At 39.9% G+C, this 13,481-nt stretch overlaps 1 protein-coding gene across 1 annotated transcript in view; it reads right to left on the bottom strand.

Annotated features, from left to right (window-relative positions):
- LOC140937884 (protocadherin Fat 4-like) overlaps window positions 1-13,481 on the bottom strand; it is a 45,019-nt gene that overhangs the window by 10,888 nt on the left and 20,650 nt on the right. The window contains 10 exon segments of the mRNA XM_073387456.1: window positions 661-735; window positions 1,350-1,469; window positions 2,000-2,216; window positions 3,026-3,233; window positions 3,802-4,387; window positions 4,661-5,365; window positions 8,015-8,613; window positions 9,187-9,423; window positions 10,059-11,160; window positions 13,289-13,472. Coding sequence (XP_073243557.1) covers window positions 661-735; window positions 1,350-1,469; window positions 2,000-2,216; window positions 3,026-3,233; window positions 3,802-4,387; window positions 4,661-5,365; window positions 8,015-8,613; window positions 9,187-9,423; window positions 10,059-11,160; window positions 13,289-13,472 — 4,033 coding nt within the window.

Here is a 13,481-nt window from a genome sequence, read left to right as displayed (position 1 = left end):
CACTTTCCGCTTGATGATGACCGATGATCGTACATCCACAGCCATGATGAATTTCAGTCGAAGTACTACTCGATAACAGCTTGTCTCAACTCTGAAGTATTTGACATATTTTGTACGTGACAACGTAGAGCCGGTACGCCCTTTCATAAACTTGTAGCATTTGAATAATACGCAGTTAAATGGATCTTAAGCTTATGAATCGCACAGACGCGAAAATATTAACATGCAGTTCGAGATGTTATTATTTTCCATTGTTACTCCGTTCGACTTCTGTCAGCGCAAAACCAGCGGGTTGCATATAAATTAGCTTCTCAGGAATATTTAGGCTGTGCACGTGACCAGCCGATGCCAGGGCCTTTTCCCGCCCCACCCACTTTTTAAGGGAAAAGCCCTGGGGACGAGGTTGGGGTAATCAGGGATTTGAGTAAATGAGTCAAGGATTTCTCCACGCCTTTTTGACAATGAGGCAAAATGTAAATGGTATAGAAGTTTATGTTATTTTACTTGTGTTAAAGTTAACGTCAAGCTCACACTTAAGTATGTTTTGTAGTTATTAATTTCTCTTATACCTTGGAAAAAGTAAATTCCTTTGGACAAAAAGTATTTGTAACATTGTTACATAGACAAAATTAAGTAAAAAGTTATTTATAGTTTTCTTACGTTAACTGTGTATGTGTCGATAGTTTCGTAATCCAAAGAGTTTTCTGATACCACCAGAGTCAGATGATTAATGACCTAAAAAAGTAAAAAAGTATATATTTATTACACAAAGGCATTCATAACGTCCGATCTTTGTCTTCTATTTCTTGCGTGGGAACATAAAATTTTGAAATCAAGGACTTGCAGCTGGACCTGTTCTGGCATGATAATTGTTACGTTTTTTGTTCATCGTATCATGTCACATCTTTTTCGAGGTTGATACGAAATTGCCCCATTTCGCCATAGCGTAAATAAATACATAATAACGATTTCTAAGAGGTAGCACATTCACATAGTGGTTTTTCATCTGCCTTTTCTGGCCGAATTATTTGGAAATGTTGGTTTTTCAGAAGAGGGGAGAACCGGAAAAAAACTACTCGCCGGAACAAAGGAGAGAACCAACAATAAACTCTACCCACACATGGCGTCGAGGCCGGGATTTGAACCCGGGTCACATGGTGAGAGGCGAGTGCTCTTACCACTGCGCCATCCCTTGTTTTGAAAACTTCTTACTCTCAAACTATGGCAAAACACTGAAATAACGCCAGCGATTTTGTTTTGGTTTTACATGATATGTTCTCCAAGATCACTAAGTGTGTATAATATACTGATACTACGATTCCTTAACCGCGAGTAATTAATAAACTTACTTTAAAGGGTTCACCATCTTCCACAACACAGTTGAACTTTTGTAGTGGCACATTAAGATTGTCAGGGTCATATACTGACAAGTTACCGATAACTGTACCAACAGGACTATTTTCGAGAACCTGGAATATTAAGGAAGACCTTGTTACATAATTAGCTAAAACGTTTTAAGGCGTTTTTGAATCAAAGGGGATCTAATGATATTGAAAAGCACAGGGTCTGGTAATTAAACCCCTATTTCCCTTGCTAGAAAGCCACACGAGGATTTCAAAGCCGTGGATTTGTCTGGTCTGAGTAGTCAAACGCATTCATCTAACAGTTAACATACTCATTATAGCGACACTTACGCTGACGAGATGACGCTGATACGCCATAATTGCGAGCAGAAGCGGATTGGTTCTTGAAACGAAAGATTCTTTTGTTTTACTCGTGACAAATTTGAATAACAAAAACAATGTTTGTCAAAAATGATGTCTCGTATAGTCTGAAACTACTTTTAAAAAATGAACAGTTTTAAAATGTTCTTTTGTCACGAAATTGTAACCAAAATTGCAATCAAAACAAACTCTTGAGTATACGTGAAATGCGGCCCGCTAAACCGACCAATCAAAGTGCTCGTACTAACTGAACTAACACAATAAGACTATTGTACCTGATTGTCACTCAGTGAGATATTTTGTGGGTTTTCATTAATGTTATGCACGCTGACCACAAATGAGCCTGTCACTGAGTAAGGAGGAAAACCGCTGTCTGTGCTGTTCAAGGTCACTGTGTATTTTGCATACTGCTCGTAATCCAGTCCAGACTTTTGAAGAGTGACTTTTCCAGATAGCGATTCAACAGTAAAAAGGTTAAGAAGACCAGAAGTACTACCGTGGACAAAAAAGAGAAAAATATTAAATGATGGATATTTATCATTAACCAATTACAAAAGGAAACCTCTAGATAGTTGTGACATATAAAAGCAGCCATTGCCACGTGACGTTTTATATAAGGCTTTAGCATTCTCAAAGGAGGAACCAAACTGATGAAGAACTTATGTTTCATTTTCCTATCTTCAGTCCACCACTGAGCTTTGAACTTTCCTCTTTCTAGTTAGTGTTTCCGTGCTTTAGTCTCACAAATCATTGGTACATGAAAATTAGCAATTATTGGATGACGTTTTTGTGATAAATCTGGAATAATCATGCTCGAGGTAATTGTTATCAGCCGAGGACGAACATAATAATTGTTTTATTACACAAATTTTAATTTGAAGAAATAACAGCAAAGACACATTGTCGTGCGGAACATAGTTCAAAGGTGCTCTTTGAAGTCATGCATTGCGCGCGCAACCTACATATTTAATTTAGTAAATTAACTGCTACAAGATAACTAACTAATCCGTAGGTTTCGCTGTTTTCGAAAAGTAACTGCAAGATCTTCGCCATTGACAAGACAGATAGTAAGTACAATGTAAAACAATAAACTAAAGTGGCCACGATTTCTTATTCGAATAACAGCCTCAGGCGTAAATATTCCGTCTTGGATATCGACTTGGACAGGTGGTTTTAGTTGTTCTCATAAGGCCTAAGACATTTGTCCTTGAGCAAAGCAGAGAATCAATCACAAAAGGGCAAGGTGTTTGTACAGAACAATTCGACAGGAACAGATATTGTTGGCGACAATAAGGTCATACCTGTGGTTGCTGTGCGCATGTCCAACCACGTCAACTATCTGATACTGGTGCGTCTGCCCAACATCTTGATCAGCGGTTACCACTGTACCAAGGTACTGCCCGGACACACTGTTTTCAGATACATTCAGTGGACCGCTTACTGATATGCCCGTGGACGGATCATTTCTGTCTCTTACGATTACTGTGAAGTTCTTTGTAGTGCTAAGTCCTACAATAAATAGAAAATAAATAAAATACACTCGGAGGGGCCGACTTAAGGGACATGAAGGTGATCTTTATCATTCAGTCGCAACGGACCGTATCGCAAAAGTACCTCAGTACCGATAATAAACGGGCTCGGAAAGCTGCTGTTAACATTCAAGAAGAGATTTCGATAGCTTTGCAAATAACACAATAAAACATCAGTCCACCATAAAAAATGAACTGGTTTGTTGACTAGAACTGAACTTTTATTCAGTACACTTTGACTTGAATGTTTGATTTTGGGCCCGTAAATTTACCGGAACTTTCGAGAAACGGGCTCAAGTTACTCTGGGTAACAGGTACAGTTGTTGTCTGAAGGAGTTCTGGTTTACGAAGGAACGCAGGCGCAAAGAGCGACTGGTTTTAGAGGCCGAGTAAGAGGTGTGAATTTTTAAGGGAGCGCTCTGACGATAAAATGTTTTAAGGGGAAAAGGGCCATTCGAAGGTATCTCCTCTGGCTCCTATAACCTATGCCCAAGATCAAAACATGTGGAGTGTATTATGAAGTCGTGCTTTTGTAAATATGGGCTTGCCTTTGTTATCTGTTGATTTGATTTCAAGCAGCCAGGTAGTTTTGGTCTCATAATCCAAACTCCTCGAGGTATTAAGCGCGCCACCATCAATGACAAAAGGAATGTTCCCGGCTGGACTGACAATGTTATAACTGAACGTCTGCACCACCGTCTGCTCATTATCCGGGTCAGCGGTATCCAGCAATCCAACAGTCACAATCCCAGTATTCTCAGCGATCTCGTTATTAGAAAGAGTGATGTCATACGGCTTCTCATTGACGTCAGTAACATTGACTCGCACTGTCTCCTCAACGGACAAAGGCGGCTTTCCGTTATCTCGACAACGAAGATCAATATTGTAGCTTTTTGTTTTCTCATAATTCAGATCACCAGCAACCACAAGAGAGTTTAATGTCTCGTTGACAGTAAATGGTATGTTGGCGATATTAAGTACTTTGCAAGTATGGTTTTGCCAGGTTCCTCTCGGTCCATTATTGTCAGGGTCTGAAACCGAAATTTTACTGACCAGCGTTCCTCTGGGGCTATTTTCCTGGACACTGCTAGAGAGCAAAATTATGTCCGTGGGTCGTTCATTGACGTCACGCACCTGAAAAGAGAGTGGAAATTTGTAAACCAGGAGTTCAAAGGACACTATTTTGTTGTATAAATTCAGCTTTTGTGGACAACTATAAGTGAGCACGCGTTGATTTACTACTGTACGAGAACGCATCCTAATCTTTTCTTTCCGGAGGCTTTTACAGACGGATGAAGGGAACTACCATCTGCGTTCTTCTTGCTTTTTTCCAGGGCAATTTTTTCGGCAAAGAATTGGCTACTAACCAATTCTTTGGCAGATCATTACAAGTGCTGAACCACTAACCTGAATAGTGAATGTTTTATCGATACTCAATCTCGGGGAACCATTGTCACTGCTTCTGACCGCAATAGAATACTCTGACTTTGTTTCGTAATCCAGGTTTGCATAGAAGGAAGAAAAGATCTTGTTTTGGCGGAGAATAAATTTCCACCCGCCATTGTTAATCAAACTGTAGCTGTGTGTCTGGTTAATATCTTCATCTATAGTCGCCAACTCGCCAACAAAGCCATCATTAACGTTCTCGTCGATAAATGCTGTATCTCCACCCGCCAATGTGATATTCTTTGGTCGGTCATTAACATCTAGTATCGTAACCTTAAATGGCCGCTCACGGAGCAAACCACTGTCATCAGTCACGCGAACCAAAATATCTTCACTAGAGCTCGTTTCGTAGTCGAGATCACCGCTGACCTTTAACAGCGTCGTACACTTTGTTTTAACGCCTTGAATGTAAGTGTTATTGTGGCAGAAAACAGTCGCGCCTACAGTGAATTTGCCGCTTGCATCGTCAATTAGAGTAAAATTTAAGCTTTGAACTTCGTCATGATCCAAAGCATGAAATGTCCCTACTGTTGTGCCTCTTTTAGAATTTTCGTTCACATTGGGTATATTGTCAGGGAAGGATTGTTGTCCATATTCAGACGTCAGTGAAATGTTTATTGGAGCCTCGTTTATGTTTTCTACAACAACTATAAACGTCTTGTTGACCTGTAAGTACAACAAACATTAAATTAAAAAAAAAATAAAGAAATCAAAGAGACTGTTTTTTCTATCAATTAAACAGAACGTTTTCACATGACGTCACGGCGGCCATATTGGTGTCCCAAAACAATAGAACGGCGGCCATGTTGGTGTTCCAAACTAATCCTGTGGGAGTTGATTTCTTTTCTTATGTAAACACTTTCTTTTGTGTTAATAAATTTGCATAGATGCTGGTCACGTGAGTGAAAACGCTCTATGCAACAAACTTTTACCACAACACATGGCGTAAGACGACCTTCGACACACACCTCATCTGAAAAGAAAAACATGTTGTCTCAAGCCGGAATCGAACCAACGTCTTCCCGGTTAGTACTCGAGCGTGATAACCATTACACCACTGAGGCAACCACGCTGGCAACGTGTCCACTTTAGCATGTAAGCGGAATCATACGACTGCCATTCCATAAGACTGTTTTTTTCGAGGTAAACGTGTGTTTCATGGCTTCTAAATCCCTACATGGGATTCTCAAAAAATAGACTGTCCGGAGAAGTTCATTTACTTTTTGTCACCAGAAAAGTTAGCGCTGTTATCGTTATTGAGGGAGATTATAATTAAGCCCTAGCCCAATCTCAAAATGATAAAACTTCTAACATTTTTATGACATTCACGCTAAAAGTCGTAGTAGAATGACAGCAAACTATCTCGTTTACCCCTGCCAAAATGACCCTGGCTCACGATCGAGCGAGCACTTTTTTATATTGAGAAAATCTCATACTCGTAGTCGTTCTCGTCTTAAGAGTCTAAAGGTCTCTAATTAGGTGATTGACGACAACTGAAAATGAGCGACTGTGGCATGACCATAACTCCCCAGCAGACCAAGAGGGGGTAAGGTGGCTACAACAAAATCTTGCACATACAGGAGGTATCGTCATATATTCCCAGACTCACCAAACAGGGACTGCACTAAGGAAGAGAAGTGTAACAGCCAAAAATTCATATTTGTGAAATTATGGGATTGGCTGGTATATTCAGAAAGAATAAGGTGAAAAAAAACCCGTTCGCCAAAAGTGCCAGCCTGTTAGTGCTAATTGGTGGGGAGAAATAAGACTCAATCCTTCTTAGACAGTTGAGGCGTCTGAACTGTGCTTATATCTCGCCACCAATTTGCAAATTTGTGTTCTTATTATAATCTATGCTGTATTAGTACCGAATTATGTGTTGATTCGTACTTTATTTTTTGTCGCTGTTGAAGTAAAAGTCTAGGAATATAATAAACAGATAGTTTTGCTTTCCCTCGAGTTTAGCTGCTTCCTTCGGCTATGACTGCCGGAAAAAAGCTAACTCTTTCCCACCGGACCTGACATAAGAGTATAATGTAGTAAGTGGTATGTGCGCTGCGATTGGTCGAAGAACATGATTTGTTTCAGTACAAAGACACGGATGACGTCACGGGAAACTTTTTTTTGGCTTTGTCCAAAATGGCCTGAGGTTTCTCAAGTAAAGGCCTCGGAAAAATTCTTGCAGACGCTGTTTACAAGTAAGGAAAACGGAAAGGCAAAAGAGTTCTTATGCTTACTGGCTGGAAGAAACAAACAAGAAATAGGCCGTTGTCATCGTTTGTCATCCTATGAGAGACCAGTAGTTTTGAATTTTTAAAATGTTCACGCGATTATTCTGCTTTGAGCGAGTGAAGGCCTTGAAAGTCTATTTGGAATAACCTATTTGCAAGTAGGAAGAAGCTGAAACGAGCCATGGCGTTGGTGACTTAGAAAAGCCTAAACTAGTTCAAATCCTCCAACAGTCAAGCGGTTGATGCCAGTTTGTTGTTTTTGCTTATGTTGCCGTGCGTCTGTTCATTATATGGATCACAGAAGAACTTCAGTGACGCGATAGCCTACGGCTCGTATGCCACTTAATAGAGACCTTAAGATGGAATTTTTTCGGTAATTCCTGCAAACCGCAAACGTTGAAAAGTCACGTGATTAGTGCCTTGCCGTCAGGTTTGCGGTTTGAGGATCACGTTTGTGCGGCTAGACCACGCTCTGGAGAAAATTTATTTACTGCAAGGGTTTTTTCATCCCAAAACATCACAATCCCACGTTTTAGAGGATATACTAAACAGGTTAAGCAACACGTTTACGTCATACGGCAAACGTGAATTTGTATCACGTGACCAAGTTTCCTCTTTACTTGTCATTTACTATTCATTATTTCTACGCCTAGATTAGTAGTTTCACGCAATTTTTCTTCCATAAGAATTGTTTTGAGCTGTTTTTATCCGCTTATTTTCCATTTTGAGTTTCTCAACTTGAATCTGACGTTTGCCGCGTACGTGAAGCTCAAACTCTCTACAAAGTATTAAAACTCTTTGGCTCATTAATTAATTCTTTTCAACGAAACGTTATTTTGAAGACGATTTCTCAGCTAAAATAGAAGTCAACCAATGGAAAAAAAGAAAAACAAACAAACAAACATGACAGCCGCGAGCTACCACCCGCGAATCTTAAGTCCCAAATATGGGCAAACCGCTAACGAGAAACCGTAATTGTAAACCGCGGTTTGCAGTTTGCAGTAAGATAGCCAAACCTCGATGTTAAGGTCTCTTTTATCTGAGCAGACACCCACAGCAACATGGAATATATTTATACACGAACCTCTAAAGGCGGATTACCACTATCCCTGACTTGAGCGACAATCTTGTGAACCTTGTCAGTCTCGTAATCTGTTCTTTTAGCTTTCAACAAATATCCCGACGAATCAACAGCAAACCGCCCGCCATCACTGTCGATTAAAGCAAACTCAAGAGTCTGAGATGTATCTTCATCTGTTGCGGAAAACTGACCAACTTTCGTTCCGATTGTGGCGTTTTCTTTCACTACGTTGCTGGATAACTTCAAGTCACGTGGACGGTCGTTGACGTCAATCAATGTGACTAACAGAATCGCTTCGGTGCTTTGGGGTGGGTTCCCATTATCCGTGGCGCGTAGGCTTACTTTGTAAGTTTTTTGTTGCTCGTAATTCAACTTACAGAAGTCGCCGCCAATCTTAAGACAGTCATCGTTGGACAAAGCAACTTTCAGTTTCTTTCCATCCAGTTTAAATCTTCCCCCTGCTCCGTCAATCAGAGTATAAACAAGGGTTTGATTGAAGTCAGAGTCACGTGCGGACACAGTTCCTACCGGTGCATCTTGAGGGGAATTTTCGTTTATGACTGCATTTGACAAACTGATGTTAAAAGGTTTTTCGTTGACATCTGAAAAAGAATCAAACATGCGTAAAAATAATTCAGAATTGGACTTAATTAAAAAGTATTTGCACTGCCAGTCGATTGAGTAAAGTATGATCATATATTCAAACAGACACAAGTCAATCTTGCACTTCTATAGCCTTAAGTCATTGTTTTGTACTTTTTTACTTCGATTTAAGACTGCGAACCTCTTCAAACAACACTATTCATGCCGACTTTTATCACTATATTTAAAACATAGGCAGATCTTCACAGTTGAATGTTCGTTGAGAATCCCTTCAGTTGATCCGCATTAACTTAATTTAATTAAAGTCAACTGATCTTCTACGCCCTTGTCGAGTTCCGCATTTTTTGCAAGTGGGTAATTTATGTACATCAACGTTCCCGAGGAGAGAGGGGGGTAAAGTGACAAGTGTTTCAGTAGCCTTAATATTCCAGGAGAAGGTTGTACGCATTACTATAAATCAATCTGTCGTTACCCTCAAGCTTGCATTTATTTTGAAACTGATTTAGGTAAACAACTCGAAGGAGATATTCTCAAGGCAAAAGTAGTCAAGCATAATTCAAGCTTTAACTTACCAACAACGGAAATCTGGAAAGTCTTTATTAAACTGAGCGCCGGGTCGCCACTGTCCACTGATCTGATCATGATGTTCCAAGAGGACTGGGCCTCAAAATCCAAACTTCTTGTCGAATTCAACGCGCCACCATCGATTATAAAAGGTAGATCAGCGGTGTTCCCCATGAGTGTATAAGTAAATGTCTGTCTGTTTGTCACTTGGTTGGCGTTATCTGGGTCAGCGGTTGAGAACAAGCCTGAAAATGGGCGATGAAAACGTATAATTAGAAGAACGTTACAGCTAAAGATTACTGAACAATTGAAAGTAAATTAAATATCGTACACTTGTGATGTCCTCCTATAACGGCCAGCAACAGGAAATAGAAATGGGCGGGATAGGTCACGTGGTTATGTCCTAGAACGATGTGTGATTAACCGTGGTCAAACAAGAGAAACATGCAAAGCTAGGCAAACTACTTTAAAGATGAGGTTGCTACTTTCAATGTTGAAAGTTTAAGATATTACCAATACCCTGTTAGTTTTTGTGTTTGAAAACAGAATCTGGTGTTATTGTCGGCGCCAATTTCCAGCAGGATTTTACTCGGGGCGTGAAGCGTTTTCAAAGAGAAAAGCTCAAAATTTTGAGGAAAAAGAAGAGATAGTTACGTTAACGAGTTAGTTTATACATCTTTGCCCATGTTTACACTTACTGATAAATGAAATCAGAACAAACAAAACAAACGTCCTTGACATTTGACCACGGTGGAGATCTGTGCTAGCTAAGAAGTCGAACCGCAAAGAAGGCAAGAAGTTTATTTATGGAACACAGCAAATATCCGCTACAAACATCATTCAGCCATTACATCTTTTCAACTTGAATTATCATTCCTACCTATGAACAATGGAGACTGATTTTCTGCTATGACGTCACTTGACAATGATATTCCAGTGGGAGCCTCATTGACGTCATCAACTGTCACGGATAGAACCTTCACCAGAGATAATGGCGGTGAGCCACTATCAGAACATCTTAATTGTACGAGTATTAATGCAGCCTGCTCGTAATCTAAATTGGCGTTACCCACTACCAGCAAATTGGTTGTGACGGTGAATTTTCCTAACTGACTTCCAATAACTTGGCAGTTATGGGATTGCCATGCGCCACGCGAACCATAGTTATCCGGATCGGTGACATTAAGCTGACCAATCACTGTTCCAGGTGCGCTATTTTCAGCTACGTTCCCTGAAGAAAGAGTGATGTTCACTGGAGCTTCGTTGACGTCGATGATAGTGATCTTGAAATCTTTTGCCAAACTAAGAGGGGGACTACCACTGTCTTCAGATTGAATCCTAATCGTGAACTGACTTCGAGCTTCATAATCCAAATTAGCCAACGATGAGACGTACACCTTGTTGTTTGAGATTACAAATTTACCCCCGGCATTGTTCAACAACTTGTAAATATGCGTTTGGCCAACGTCTTGGTCACTAGTTACCAGTTCTCCAACAAAAGCGCCATTGACGTTTTCATTAACAGACGCAGCGTTATTTCCACCCAGAGTGACATTTTCAGGAGCATCATTTTGATCTACGACTCGGATCTTTAATTGCTGAGTCCTAAAAGTACCTTTATTATCCGTCACGCGCACTATCAGCGAGTACTCAGTGGAAACCTCATAATCGAGGGAACCATTTAACAGAAGATCTGTTGTACACTTTGTATTCACCCCTGGGATGTTGGTGATGGACTGACAGTTCGCTCGGGATCCCAATTTAAATTTCCCACCGGCGTCATCGTCGAGATTGAAAGTCAAATTTTGCCCTGCGTCGTAATCAAAAGCCTCCAGTGTTCCGATCTTTGTTCCGGAGGCGGAGTTCTCACGGATCTGAGCATGTCCATCCGGGAAAGACAGCTGACTCCCTTGAGAAGTGATATTCATTCTGCTTGGAGCTTCATTGACATCCAAAACTTCGATTGTGAAGGATTTTTCCATCTAAAATAAACAAACGCTTGGAAGTGTGTACTCGGGCTTCGTTGACATAAGTTTATTAGTAAAATTTACAGAAAGCAAAGAAGTGAACCAATAAGAAGGAAAAGACAAACACGAGGATTCACCAATTGCAGTTTTAAAACAAGTTAAAACTGTCGTTTATATTAACCACCGGGTAGAACACTAAAGGTACGTTTACAAGTGTTAATAAAAGAAAAAACATCATTGCTTGCAACTGAGATAGATGCAACTGAGACTTGAATCGCGAAATGTAATAGTAGTGTATTTTAAGAAAATAGTCGTAATTATGTTAGCACCGTCCAAAAGATGTGGTGTGTCCGTCGAAAGCTTTGTATCTCAGAACGAATTTCCCCTTCGCATAGTGGACTTTTTTAGATTCGCCGCTACAGAATCATGTCGGAGCTTACCCAAATTAGATTGCCGAATTAATTTTTGTAGTACATTTCCCAGAAATAAGAATATTGCTATCTTCCAAGCGTTTCTTACGCCCTTGTCAATGTAATTGTTTGCGGTCGTTAGGATTTAGATATAAAAAAAGTGGGCTGATTTACACAGTAACGATTTGAGCAATAACCAGCTCAAACAAATTGCTCTTAAACTAACTTTTCTCCGAATCTGAGGATAACCAAACAAAATTTCTTTGAGTTTTCACTATCTGAAATGTCCCCGGTAAGTGACAAATTCTGCTCCAGAAAAAAGCGCGTAGGAAAATTCTCGCCTTTGATCGAATCCCGGAAGCAGCCCCCTTAATCATACACACCTTTTCAGACAAATGAGCCAATCAGTGCTAATGATATTCGTAAAATTTTCTCCCACGAAAAGTGTCTCAGTTGACTGCATCTCACTAGCAAACGAACGCCAAAAGCTTTCAAAAGACAAACTTTCAGTTTCGCTCAAAACTAATTTGCTATTTGTAAATTAATATTCACTCTTTTTCAGTATTTTTTTTGTTTAGATGACAGATCATGGTCAGACCTTTACTTTGATAACAAATTCAAAATTTGAAGAAGATTGTCGATCTCAATCGAGGTATACTGGTATTTATACAATAATGTGAATGATACGCGCGCTGTGATTGGTCGTTGCCCATGATCTATTAGAGTACAGATACATGGATGACGTCACGGGAAACTTGTTTTCTTTGTTTTGTTCAACATGGCACGCGGTTTTGAAAATGTTTGCGAAATTATTTCGGATTGAGGCAAGTGAAAGCTTCGGAAAAAGTTTAGCAGGAGCTATTTACAAAGAAGAAAAATGGAGAAACGGAGACCAAAAAAGCTATTGACTACTTGACAATGCCTAAACTACAAGAAATCTTCACAACAGTTGCCATAGTGTGTCTTCGCTACGAGAGACGCGCTGTTTTGCAAAATGGTTTCGCTATTATTCTTTTTTGAGCAAGAAAAGACGGTGAAAAACTTTTCGAAGAAACTGTACACAAGTAAGATAAAGAAGAAGCTAAGATGAAAAGTTGGGTTTGGGACTTAAAAAATGCCTAAACTAGCACAAATCAAGCGGTTCGAGGCAGGTATGTGTATCGGTCTTTTTCTTTCCTGATCATTGTATAAAACAAATAGATTCCATGTTGCCGTGGTTCTGTTCAGTAATAGATCACAGAGGACGTCAAAATGTGGTAAAAACAACAGTGACACACTCGCCTGCGGCTCGTGTGCCACTTCTTTGTTTTAACGACATTTTGACGTCATCTGTGATCTATTACTGAACAGACGCACGGCAACATGGAATCTATTTGTTAAATACTGTTTTATTTTAAAAGGTGACACTCCTTTTGGAAGGTGTCTTTTCAGAAATTTCCCCATTCTTTTTTTTTTTGATATAGCTGTTAATTTTTTTAAAAAAGTGATTTAACATGCGAACCAATTCAATGATTTTACACAAACTTGTTCCCAGAGACGCTGGGAAGGAGGTTGCGAAAAAAAAAACTGCCAATGCGCAGCGCATTGTTAGCAGCAAAACTTTTTTCGCATTTGCGCATTTGAACAGATTATTATCCGTAGGCAGTTATCTGTAATGACGTAGTCACCTCGACACTAATCAAAACCTTGAGAAAATTCATTTAAATGATAATAGCTATTACTGGAAGACTCACTTTCATAGGCAGGTTTCCATTATCCTTTACCATTGCTCTGATGACATGTCTCTTCTGGGTTTCATGATTGATATTCTTGGCTGTGTACAGTCTCCCCTGAGAGTCAACCTTGAAGCGCCCACTGTCATCATTGGTCAGTGAATATGTTGCTGATTGGCTAGCGTCTTCGTCACGTGATGTAAGCCTAGTCACA

This window comes from Porites lutea, chromosome 5 (assembly GCF_958299795.1).
Source record: "Porites lutea chromosome 5, jaPorLute2.1, whole genome shotgun sequence".
Lineage (NCBI taxonomy): Eukaryota > Metazoa > Cnidaria > Anthozoa > Scleractinia > Poritidae > Porites > Porites lutea.
Note: the sequence above shows the minus strand (reverse complement) of the source record. Positions and strands in the feature narration are given on the sequence as shown.